General features: G+C 42.4%; 1 protein-coding gene and 1 long non-coding RNA gene across 2 annotated transcripts in view; one reads left to right on the plus strand and one right to left on the minus strand.

The window, feature by feature from the left end:
- The window catches only part of LOC132426122 (uncharacterized), a 59919-nt gene extending 56014 nt beyond the window's left edge, over window positions 1–3905 (minus strand). Inside the window, exon 1 of the long non-coding RNA XR_009519598.1 lies at window positions 3656–3905. This is a non-coding gene — a long non-coding RNA (uncharacterized lncRNA). The remainder of the gene's footprint in view (window positions 1–3655) is intronic.
- Window positions 3906–9308: 5403 nt separating this feature from the next.
- FAM241A (family with sequence similarity 241 member A) overlaps window positions 9309–13116 on the plus strand; it is a 37401-nt gene continuing 33593 nt past the window's right edge. The window contains exon 1 of the mRNA XM_060012905.1: window positions 9309–9650. Within this exon, the coding sequence (XP_059868888.1) occupies window positions 9477–9650 (174 nt within the window). The 5' untranslated portion in view covers window positions 9309–9476. The remainder of the gene's footprint in view (window positions 9651–13116) is intronic.

Consider the following 13116-nt stretch of genomic DNA (forward strand, 5'->3'; position numbering starts at 1 on the left):
CGGGTCCTTTCTCTCTCTCTTCTCCTTCTGCGACCCCTATAATGTGAATGTTGTTGTGTTTAATGTTGTCCTAGATGTCTCTTAGGCTGTCTTCATTTCTTTTCATTCTTTTTTCTTTATTCTGTTCCACAGCAGTGAATTCCACCATTCTGTCTTCCAGGTCACTTATCCATTCTTCTGCCTCAGTTATTCTGCTATTGATTCCTTCCAGTGTAGTTTTAATTTCAGTTATTGTAGTGTTCATCTCTGTTTGTTTGTACTTTAATTGTTTGTACTTTAATTCTTCTAGGTCTTTGTTAAACATTTCTTGCATCTTCTCGATCTTTGCCTCCATTCTTTGTCCAGGGTCTTGGATCATCTTCACTATCAGTATTCTGAATTATTTTTCTGGAAGGTTGCCTATCTCCATTTCATTTAGTTGTTTTTCTGGGGTTTTATCTTGTTCATTCATCTGGTACATAGCCCTCTGCTTTTTCATCTTGTCTATCTTCCTGTGAATGTGGTTTTTGTTCCAGAGGCTGCAGGATTGTAGTTCTTCTTGCTTCTGCTGTCTGCCCTCTGGTGGATGAGGCTATCTAAGATGATTGAGCACGTTTCCTGATGGAGGGACTGGTGGTGGGTGTTACTCTGGTGGGCAGAGCTCAGTAAAGCTTTAATCTGCTTGACTGCTGATGGGTGGGGCTGGGTTCCCTCCCTGTTGGTTGTTTGGCCTGAGGCAACCCAACACTGGAGCCTAGCTGGGCTCTTTGGTTGGGCTAATGGTAGACTCTGGGAGGGTTCACGCCAAGGAGTACTTCCCAGAACTTCTGCTGCCAGTGTCCTTGTCCTCACAGTGAGCCACAGCCACCACCCGCCTCTACAGGAGACCCTTCAACACTAGCAGGTAGGTCTGGTTCAGTCTCCCCTGGGGTCACTGCTCCTTCCCCTGGGCTCCTTCCCCCGCACATTACTTTGTGTGTGCCCTCCAAGAGTGGAGTCTCTGTTTCCCCCAGCCCTGTCAGAGTCCTGCAATCAATTCCCACTAGGCTTCAAAGTCTGATTCTCTAGGAATTCCTCCTCCCATTGCTGGACAACCAGGTTGGAAATCCTGGCATGGGGCTCAGAACCTTCACTCCAGTGGGTGGACTTCTGTGGTATAATTGTTCTGTGATTCACCCACTCACCAGTTATGGGATTTGATTTTACTGTGATTGCGCCCCTCCTATCTTCTCATTGTGGCTTCTCCTTTGTCTTTGGATGCGGGGTATCTTTTTTGGTGAGTTCCAGTGTCTTCCTGTGGATGATTGTTCAACACTTAGTTGTGATTCTGGTGTTCTCGCAAGAGGGACTGAGAGCACGGCCTTCTACTCCGCCACCTTGGTTCTCCTCCAGGCTCAGGGTCTTCTAATGTGGGCCCCCAATTACTCAAGTCCTTACTCTGGGTTGACCTCCATCCCTGAACAGACTGCCTTTGGAGACACAACGCAGGTCCTTGCTTGGCGTCCAAACACTGATGCTGCCCCCACACCCACAGGGAGGACAGGGTGGGAGGGCGGATGCTGCTTCTCGGAACGGGTTTCATCCTAATAATTAGGGACTGTGGCACCAAGGTGGCACCGCACCAGGAAAGTCAAGGATGCAGTAGGATGTAATCTCCGCAGACGCCCTGTGAGCTCTGGTTAAGAGTGCAAACACTCCTCTGGGTGCAAGAGGAAAAGGGACAGGCTCTGGCTGCCAGCAGCCTGGCTGGAGGGAAGCTTCCAGCTCACAGGAACGGGCAGAAAATCTCCTCAGTTTTAAATGTATTTACTAGCCAGTTGTCAAGTTCACTTCCCATCCCTGAAACTTGCCTCCTTTGTCTTTCAGACCTAGATCGGAGGGGCAAATACATGGCACTTGTGCCAGTGCTCATATCTCCCGTGCCATGGCAGTTATTCTTTCCCAAAAAGTTCTCACAAGCTATCTTATACAGTGTACCAGGCAGCCATGAAGAGTAACTGGCACATGAGATAAACCCATCTGCTACCCTTATCTAGTTTTACTTCCACTAGTACCTTGCTGGCAGATGCTATTTGAAATTTTCAGCATGGGGTCTAATTTCTTGCCCAGCCAAAAACACATATTCTTTCATTTCCGTTTCAGCGCTTTGCATTCCCTTTTGAACCAACCACAAATTTATTTCCCATGTGAGGAAACTCAAGGTCCAACGTCATTAGCAGAGCACAGATAACTATGGTTTCCCACAAGCAATGAAAAATCACAAACATCTCATGTGAGCTCTACTCACATAATAATACTAATCAATGTATTTAATATTAATACTAATTAATTAATAGGTGCCAATAATACCCATATTTCACAAATGTGAGAACTGACGATTAGAGAGAGCCAGGATTGAAATTCAGGAAAAGTGAAGACTCTGAATTGTTAGTCCCTACCCTGTACAAACTCTACTTTTCCAGATCCTTCTAAATGGTTCCAGGAATCCTCTTAGAAGTCCTTACTTTTCTTAATACATACTGTTTTAAAGACACATTAAGAATAATAGATTTATTTAGGAAAACACACACAGGAAAGCAAATACAGAAAAATATCAACAACAGGCCAATCTAGGTAAAAGCTCTGCTGGTGTTCATTGCACTATTCTTGCAATTTTTCTGAAGGTTTGAAATTTTTCAAAATGAAAAGTTAGAGACAAAAGGGTAATAGACCTAATTTTCACTGAGTAAAGGGAGTTATTTCATGACAAAGTCTTAAAATTATAGATGTCTTAGAATCATATTAGGACAATTTATATGTTCATTAAAACATTTTAAAAGATTGAGGGGTAGGGAATAGGGAAAATAATTTAAATATGAGTGATTAAAAAAAGATGCAGCATAGGAAAATTCTTTCTATCCTTTTGCTTTTGAGAGTTAACCCCTCCGAGAAGAACAACTTGACCAATTGGAATAAAAGCAAATGACAGCAGCCAAGACACTCAGGTTAGATCTAGAGGAAAAGTCATACAGAAATCATAGAAGTTTAAAGGAGGAGGAGGTTTTTCAAATTGTCCAGTTAAACTTGTTCATTTTACTGATGATGCAATTCAGTACCAGAGACTTTAAATGAACTGCCCTCATTTCTGCAGTCTGATAGTAGCAGAACTACTTCATTTCCTCTGTACCCTAGTTTAGAGCTTGTATCATTTTAACTTCTTTAGTAAGTGATAAAAAGCCAACCCAAGGGCTTCCCGGGTGGCGCAGTGGTTGAGAGTCCGCCTGCCAATGCAGGAGACACGGGTTCGTGACCCGGTCCGGGAAGATCCCACATGCCGCGGAGCGGCTGGGCCCGTGAGCCATGGCCGCTGAGCCTGCGCGTCAGGAGCCTGTGCTCCGCAACGGGAGAGGCCACAACAGTGAGAGGCCTGCGTACACAAAAAGCTCATCTCTCAGTCATGCATTCTGCGGGACAGACTTCATTCTCAGGCCCTTATAAGATGGTTCTCCTGTAGTTCCAAACTCATATCACCACACACCAATCCTGTAGACAAGACTTTGCTTTTTCTACAGTACAAACAAAAATCCCAGAATTGAGTTTCACTGGCCCTGACGGTCCTGATTTGGGCCATGTGCACATCCTCAAATCAGTCACTATAGCCATGGGAGGTAGGAAGGGTGAAATGCATTTGACTTACTCAGTAAAGGTGTTATTCTTCACTCCTGGATCCAGGAATAGAGTCATCTTCACTGAAATCACAGACAGAGTGGGAGAGAGTTGAATCAATAAAAAAAGCTGGGGTACTGTTAACATAAGAAGTAGGTACAGATAATAAATGGCAAAATCTACAAATTCTACATCTATCCATAAATAACAGCTGAAAGAATAAAGGCTAAGAGAAGACAAAAACTGCCTTTTAAAAAACATTCAAAAGACTGTCTTGAGGGAAAAAAAAAAAAAAGATTTATCAGTTCTCTTGTACTTCAGGAAAGAATTAGGACCAGTAGGCAGAGGAGACAAGGATACAGATTCAACTCAGTAGCTGTAAAGAACTTTCTAACAACTAGAGATATCCAGTAATTGAACAGGTGGCATCATGAAGTAATGAGTTTCCCATAGTTGGAAGCCTTCAAACAGAAGGAGGGTGACCGTCTGTCAGGAATGTTATAGAAGGGATCCCTATACTGGTGGGAGGTTGTTCTAAAATGCTTCTTAGATTCCTTCCAACTTAAGATTCTAAATTATTGAGAACAGCATGAATAAAAGATCCAAACCCATTCAACAACTAAATTATTCAACAAAAGGTAACAACTTTCAGCTATGAAGTTGAGGCAACCAGGCTTTGCGTGCCAGCCATCCAATTTTACAAAGAAAACAGAAACAGATCTATAAAAATGATGATTTTTAAATTACAACGTTAAAATTAATTTTACTAGGAAACACACAACCCAGAAAACATTTTAAAAATTTCTCTTCCAAATTTGATCTACATGTTCACATAATTTCACTTCTGTCAGACTTATTCCCTAAATTGAACAGAATTAAGTTCCATATTACACTTTTTATCTTCCCAGCTCCTGAGATACAGGCTAAGTGGCTCTGCTACTGTCAGGCTGCACTTTTCCACTTAACATCATATTAAATGTGTTTATCACATTGATATAAAATCTTTATCATTACTATTTCAAGGCCTTATACATTTAATTGTGTTGGAATTCCATAGTTTACTCAGACATGTCCCTACTGGAGAGCATTTAGGCTTCTTTCAACTTTTCACTATAGTTTTGCCTTGAACACCAAACAGTTTTGTTTTTTTTTTTAACCTCTTTTGAATTTTTTTCTAGGTCTGCAGTTAGTGGCCAAAGAGTATGAATATTTTTATGGTTCTGAATATGTACCACCAAAAGAATGCTATCAGTTTGCAGTGCTACTAGCAGTAGTTGAGTTTAACCATTTCTCTAAGGCTTGTCCACATTAGGTTTTGTTCAACACTTTAAAAATTGCTAACATATATTAAGTAGTACTTTATAATTGTTTACTTTTCCATTTTTTTCTCTACTAGTGAGTTTGAATAGCCTTCTCAACTCTTTTTTTTTTTTTTTTTTTCAGTGAAAACACAACTCTTAATCTACATTCCTACTATAAGGAGAGAACTCAGTAGTACATGTGGATGCAAAGAAGTCACACCACAAAAAGAGAATAAAACAGTTAAGGTAAACAGATTAGGCTCAAGATGAAGTCACTCATGCTAAACACCACATCGACAAACCAAAACTTAACTAAATTTCGAGCCTCAGAGAAGGAAGGCCTAGGTCAACTGATCAGCCCTTGCCTGCCCAGCACAAGTTACCTCACCAGGCCCCAAGACTTCCTTTGCTCCATATAAGGGGATAACCCAGCATTAACCAATCAGCCAATGCCCAGTATAACTTTCCTGTTCCTGCTCACTTTGGTCTATAAAACCCTGTTAAGTTGTACACTTCTTTGGAGTTCCTTTCTATCTGCTAGATTGGATGCTGCCTAATTCATGAATGGCTGAATAAAACCAATAAGATCTTTAAAATTTATTCAGTTGAATTTTGTTCTTTAACAAAAGAGAGAATAGAAATTAATTCCAAGAAGAAAGGTAAATTTTTCCTTCTCCCAATCAGAATGGACTCTCTGGAATGGCAAGAGAACATTGAGAAAGCATTGGTTCACCATGCTTCTGATATAGCTTCCTTAAAACAAAGGAACGATAAAGGAAGAGAGTGTTCTCCAATAAGTTCCTTTTCCTTTAAATTCACATGTTGTCCAGAAACCATAGTTTTTCCTGGGATTTTAGTTAAGATTTCAAACATCTCAAAAATTATTCTCCATACCAAAGGCTCTGCTAAACGGGAAGGAAACAGATTTTTTAAAAAAATGAGAGGCAAAAATTAAAGCACAGGAAGCATATAATAACATCATAGTATGTCAAAAATTAAACTGAAAAATGAAGTTTGGCGCAGTTTCTACAAATAACTGCATTTGTTTCTAATATTATATTACTAAATGAGTACAGATCACTCTGATTTGTTAACTTTTCTCTCTGGAAAGTTGTACACATAAGAGTGGAAGAACGTTAAAAATAAGATATTAAAGGTGTGAAAGTGAGAGAGTTCCCACAGCAACTGCACAAGACACCTTTGCACTACACAGGCCACTCCTGAGAAATGAGTCTGTTTTTTGCCACTCATTAATTCCTGGGAAAACACAAGGTAAATACACTAATAAAATCACAACTAAACTGCATACAATTTGAGACCAACACATTATAGTTGCCTAGGTAATAAGAATCTTATATTTCCCATGGGAAACGGGAAGTAATAGCTTTATATATTTACTATTCATAGTATGCAACAGAGGGAAAACAGTCCTCCCCTCTCGTAAGACACACTTGAAAGTATGTTATCTGTGATGTAACCTGAATAATGTCTTTTGTATAAAATGCTACTACTGGGTTTTTTAATAAGAGGTGATTCTCTAAATCTTCAGGAAAGACTAAAGTCTCTATAAACAAATGAATAACAGTTCAAAGAGGAAACCCAAGCACTAAATAAAATAAGAAAATGAAGAGGTTCTGACATCAGTCCTAGGCAGGAATCAGAGGATTCTGGCTACCTTTTGGTGAAAGTTCTTGGCTTTTGCCAGGGAAAGCAGACTAGAACTCAAAAGAAAATTAAATGGAAGCTACGTGAGAGGAGGGACCTAGACCTGGGCCTAATGCTTAGAGGTGTTCAATAAATATCTACTAAATAACTGAATGAATGAATACACTTCTCAAAGAATCGAGAAGCCTGACTTTCCAAAAGGCCAGACAGTATGTTCTAAAGCACTTAAGTAAGACTTGTCCCCTAAGTTGAACAAAGCTAAATTCTGTATTATTCTTTTTTTCCTGGCCAGATATATAAATTCTATGCCTTCTGAGTCCTCAAGTATAGAAGGAGTTTCTGTTCACCCTGTAACCTGATTGAAGAGTGCATAGCTGCTCGATTTACCAAGTTAACAACTACAAGCCAAAAGAGGTGAACTTCAAAATGTGCCTTAAGCTCCACAGAGTTGGCAGTAAAAAGCGGATATTCTCTGTGCCACATACATAATCCTAAAGTTTTGTTTTAAATAGATATATAAGGTCATTTTTTATAAGAAACACTACTAAGAGCCAAAGCAAAATTTCAGGAATGAAAATGTCATTAGAGGAAAGCAATGAGGTCCAACAGGGAATGCTTTTGGGTTCCCATGGTGACATTTGTTTCTGATTATATATATATATAATGTTAAATACTTTCCTCTGGGGTTTTAAAGGCTTTTAAGAAAGGAAATAAACCAAATTCATTTTCTTTCTAATTTGTGATAGCCAAAGGCATATTTTCTAGCTTCTACAATCCTGATTACCAAAACCAGGAAACAGTTCTTTAAAATAAGTCTTTACATTCCCGCCTATTTTAATTCCCTCTGGGCCTAGAGACATTTTAATAGAACATCTCAAATAATTCAGTCTTCTCCATACCTAGGCATATTTACTTTCCATTGAAAGATAGCCTGATATTTTATCTATACAATAGTCTATTATCTTTTCAAAATACAGATAAGAGATATACAAAATTTGATACATTATTTAAGTGCCCTCAACTTCCCTTTAACAAAATGGGTAGGGTAGTCTGATGTGTGTTTTTCAACACCACTAAGCAGTTAACTCAGTTCTGGCACTACCTATCTGGGGATAAGTTCACAGATCTTACAGGCCCAGGACTCAGTTCCGCAAGGCTGCCCCTCCCCCCCCCACCTCCCCCTCGCTCCAACTCCACCCACCACACACACGTCAGCTGCCAATTGCAACTCCGGGCTGTTACCTGTGCTTCTACCAGCCACCTATATATTGAAGGTTCCCACGATCCCCTCTATGGGTTCCACTAATTTGCTTAGAGCTGCTCACAGAACTCAGAGAAACGTTTACTTACTTTTAGGAGTTTATTATAAAGGATATTACAAAGAATACAGGGGCACAGTCAGATGAAAAGGTACATAGGGCGAGGTATGCAGTAAGGGGCGCAGAGCTTCCATGCCCTTTCTAAGCTGCCACTCTCCCCCCATCTCCACGTGTTCACCAACCCGGAAGTTCTCTAAAGCCCTATCCTTTGGGTTTCTATGGAGTCTTCATTACAAAGGCATGATTGACTAAACTACTGACCGTTGGTGGTCAATTCAACCTCCAGCCCCGCTCCCCTCCCAGGAGATCAGAGGGGGGACTGAAAGTTCCAATCCTCTAATCACAAGGCTGGTTCTTCTGACAACCAGGCCCCACCCTTAAGTTACCTAGGGGCTATCAAAAAGTTGCCTCATTAACATAACAAAAGACATCTTTATCCCTTTCACCACTTAGGAAACTCCAAGGTTTTAGGAGCTCTGTGCCAGGAATGGGGACAAAGGCTATATATATATATATATATGTGACTTATTATAAATTGCGATACCACAGGTAGCATGAAAAAGAATTATAAACTAAGATGTCTCCCTTACCACACACTGAGTGACATATTCTTACCCATTTATAGAAATATACACAAAGGCAGATACACCACCAAATGCTCCCAAGGCTCCAACAACCAACACACACCAGGGAAGCACTCAACAGAGAGAGACCTTCAGACCTTCAGAGAGACACAGAGAGGAAGCAAAAGGAACAAAATAGACGGAGAATGTGTATTACTTGTAAAGGATGGACAGCTACTCAGTACAGGCAGCCGGCATCACACCCAGGCACACTGCCAGTGCCAGGCAAGCACAGAGGGGCTCCGCTGGAGTGTGGAGCTCTGTGTCTGCGTGTGTTTCCCTCTCTCACACACCTACCAACACACGCTCTCCTCTCTCCCTCACAAACGCATACACCGCGTCTTTCACAGTCTCTCTCAACACAGTGCCTATCAGGCTCTCACACACACGAGCTCTCACACACACAGTCTCATGCACATACAATTTCTTATACACAATCTCTCACAGTCTTTACGTACGTAGTCTCTCATATACACACTCTCTCTCATAGTCTCCCACACACACACACACAGAGCCTCTCTCTCACAATCTCTCACACAGTCTGTAATGTACATAGTCACACACTCATATTCTCTCACAAACGCGTGCGCGCGAACACACACACACACACACACACACACACACACACACACACACACACACACACACACACACACACACACAGGCGCGCGCGCGCGCGCCCCGTTGGCCCCGCCTCTGCCCTGGCCCCTCCCTTCCCCGGGTGGGCTCCGCCCCGGCGGCCGAGGGCGGGGCGAGCCGGTGACAGGAGAGGCCGGGCCGGGCTGGTACTTGCGGCGCCCAGGCCGCCGGGGCGCGCTCCGTAGGCTCCTGTCAGCGGCGAGTGTGGCCGATCCCAGGGCGGCCCTCGGGCGGCGATCGCTGCCTCCGGCTTCGTGGCTTGGCCCCTCCGGCGGCCGTCCCGGGCGGCAGGAGTTGGCGGCGGGATGTGCTCGGCCGGGGAGCTGCTTGGCGGCGGCGGCGGCGGCGGCAGCGGCAGCGGCGGAGAGCGCGACGAGGACGGGGACGCGCTGGCGGAGCGGGCGGCGGCGGGGACCGAGCCGGATCCCGGGGCGAGCCCGCGGCGGCGCGACCGGCGGCCGCAGGAGGAGCAAGAGCAGGTGATCCAGGAGGGGCGGCGCGGTCCGGCCGGTTTCCCGAGCCCCACGCGGCGGCAGAGGGAAGTGGCCCGGAGGGCGGGCGGCGCCGGGGCTGTGCTCGGCGTGGGGCGCTGGTCGCCGCGGCGTTCTGGAAAGCGGCCCCGGAGAGCGTTTGGACGGAGCCCTCGGGGCCAGGCCGCGGGGTCGCGTGTGCGCTGCCAAGTGCCGGCCAGGAGTCGCGTGCCTGGCGGGGTCAGCGCCGCCCTTACCCACCCGTCGGGCAGAGGCTTCTCAGGCCGGAGCCCGGGGGTCTGTGGAAGTGCCCTCCATAACGGTCACTTATCTAAAAGCCTTACATGTAAACATTCTTCAACTTCGAGTTCATACCCCGGTGCTGTGTTTTAGGGGCCAGTGGCTCCCCTCTCGACTTCCATCTTGTCATTTCTGAACTCACACCTAGCGCCTCTTGTAAGGTGTGGGTGTATTTCTCTAGACATGCAATCAGTATCTGAAGACGTGTAGGAGCGAGTATTACAATAAGTGTCTTGACAGGGACTCTCCGAGAGCAAGTTTTTCACATGAACCCAAAGGGGATCTAAACTTCATTTAAAAACTGAAAAAGCTGAGTAATAATTAAGTTAAAAAAATAATGCCTAAGGCAGAAAGAAAAAAAACTGAAAAGGCAAGAAAATTGCTTTCAGTTGGTACCAAAGGGGAAAAAAGTATGAGTCCAGCCATAATAAGGGAAAAGAGAAGTTGGGTAGTTTTTGAAACTCTCAGAATTTGCTTTCACTAAGTTAAGTATGTGATAATAGGCATTATAACACATCATTTATCTTCAAGATTAGGCAAGAAGTTTAATAAAAGAAATTGAATTATATGTGGGATGAATTTTCACCAGCAAATACAGTAATTAGACCTTCAAAAATAACCAAGATAAGCTAGCCTTCAGAATCACAGTAAAGACCAAGCATTAAAATGATTATTTGCCTTTATTACAGTGTATACTGTTGAGATCAGTTGATACCTGTCTCCTCTCATTATCCTTCTGCATCTGTTCTTTTTGTCACATTTCACAAACTCCAACATCATCAGTAAATGCATTAATAGATAAAGTATAAGTTCTAGTGTCTCAGCATTGTTTAGAAAACAGAAATAATTGTGTGGCACATACAAAATATGCCTTAGCATTAGGTTTGCTCACCATGTGGAAGTGTAATTTTTCATTCTTTTGACAATGTAAGAGATGGTGACTGAAGCAAATAATTGGTAGCTAGGAGATCTTCCTGACTGCTTTCCTGGTAGTTTTACCCCATTAACTGTACCATGACTCAGTAGCTAAAGGACTGTTTCCTCTTACTTTAGTTGTTCAACTGGAAAAGTGAAGAAAACAGCAACAGGAACTCCCTGGCGGGGAGCGGGGGGCGGATGTATTTGAGCTAAAGGACCCAAAGTAATTTTCAAGTGGTTTTAAGGGAGCATGTAAAATATTTCATTTAAGCTTCTGTGGATTTTTCATCATCAGTAGCTCTGGTCTTAACAAAATTGTTTATGGTACAACGACAAGGGATGAAACGAAAAAAGAATGAAACATATAGCCTAGAAAACAGATATACTTTGCATACCTGCTTCTTTCATTGCATGTCATGTAAATTTATTTTCCTGTACTCCTTTGAAAATGTTATCATTTATTTTTATCACATGATTTATTTATGTACTCTAAGTCCACATACACAATACTTGAAAATTACACCTGAGATATGCATTTTCTCCTATATCAGCACCAAAGAAGAACTTCTTATAAAGAAGTCAAAAATGAACAAAAAATTGATACAACCCAACTCATTGGTGTAAAAAGCAAGCTTTTGTGATAAGTCATTTCTTGGTAATAAGTGTAGCTTTTTTTTCAAGTCCTGAAAATGAAATTTAAAATTTGTATGCACTGCCTTGCAATGATGGTAGAGATATAAAGATGAGGTAAATGAAATTAACAACTATAAAACATAGTCTAAGGATTTGTTTTATTTTGTTTTTCTTTAGGCAGATGGTGTGTGTTTGTTTTGTTGTTTTAAGGACACATGGACTCCAAATTACAAACAGAGTATTTTTGAAAACTTGGTTTGTAAACTTGTTGCTTAGAACTTAAAGTGAGCTTTTCCATAGAAACAGTGATATAAACAGAAACAGAACCAAAACTAATTAGCTGGAAATGAGACAGAGGCCATCTCCCTGCTGTCCTTTCTGCTTAGCACACTCACTTAATGTTCCAGAATCTGAGTAGCGTCGCGGATGTTAAGAGAGAATTGGTAGTAGTGGCAGCGGCAGCAGTAATAGCAGAGGCTCCTTTATATCTGGATCAGGGTTACAGGTGGTGTGCTCTTGAATGCAACAGCTCCAGAAGGCACCTGACTTTTGCTCCTCCAGCTCTTTCAAAGATTTTTGTCAGCCCCTAATTTGCTGTATTAAATCCCTTTCTATTTCTAGTTCCTTCACAGTTTGCCCTTAGCTGATCATTTGATGAAGGAGCTTTCTTCCTTTGGCTATTCCCCAGCCTAAAGTCTCCTCTACATATATCCTTACCTTCACTGATTTTTCTTTCTATTCCTGTCTGAAAGATTCATGCCCTTCCCTCTACCTGGAAGCCTCTTGCATCAGCTTTGACTTTACAAAACGTATCTTTGGCTCATTGTTATTATGATACCAGATCAAAATGGTATTTATTTCCTGTAATACCAAAATACCAGTATTTATATAGGTGTTTTCTTAATAACTAAGATAAGCATCATTTTTTTTTTTTTTTTTTTTACTATTTATCCTTAAGTACTACTCCATCTGAGAGAAAACTAAGGTTCCTCTGTCTTTCTGGCCTAAATCTTTCCAGGTACATGATTGACAAGGCAGCCTCTATCCTAGGAAAGGAGGACTTGATAGACTGGACCAGGTTCCCTAGATGAAAGAACTGTCAAGTCTGAAGTAGGAGTTTGGCCTCTAAGAAAGATAAGCCAGGGAGAGAGGCAAAACGCCCAAGGAACTGAAGGGACAGGGCATAGCTGTCCTACATGTGTGTTGGTAATTGTGTGCATGAGAGGTGATCCAAGTATGTTCATGACTGTGAATGCCAGGTCCCTTTAGGTAAGAGAGTCTCTGCCCTGCTGCATACCTGGAAGGTTAAATATCTCCAGTCCTTTTATTACATTTATGTATGTATGTGGCATTTTACAACCTGAATAACCTAAGATGGCCCTGCCTTAGGTGGGATAGAAAGGTCCCACCGTCCTTGGATTGACTTTAGAATCATTATTTTTAGCTTTAAGGTCTTTCTTTATGATTATAAAAGTAATGTGTACTTCGGAAAATGTAGAACTATAAAACAATCTAGGGGGCTTCCCTGGTGGTGCAGTGGTTGAGAGTCCGCCTGCCGATGCAGGAGACACGGGTTTGTGCCCCAGTCCGGGAAGATCCCACATGCCGCGGAGCGGCTAGGCCT

This window comes from Delphinus delphis, chromosome 5, assembly GCF_949987515.2.
Source record: "Delphinus delphis chromosome 5, mDelDel1.2, whole genome shotgun sequence".
In the NCBI taxonomy this organism is placed as follows: Eukaryota; Metazoa; Chordata; class Mammalia; order Artiodactyla; family Delphinidae; genus Delphinus; species Delphinus delphis.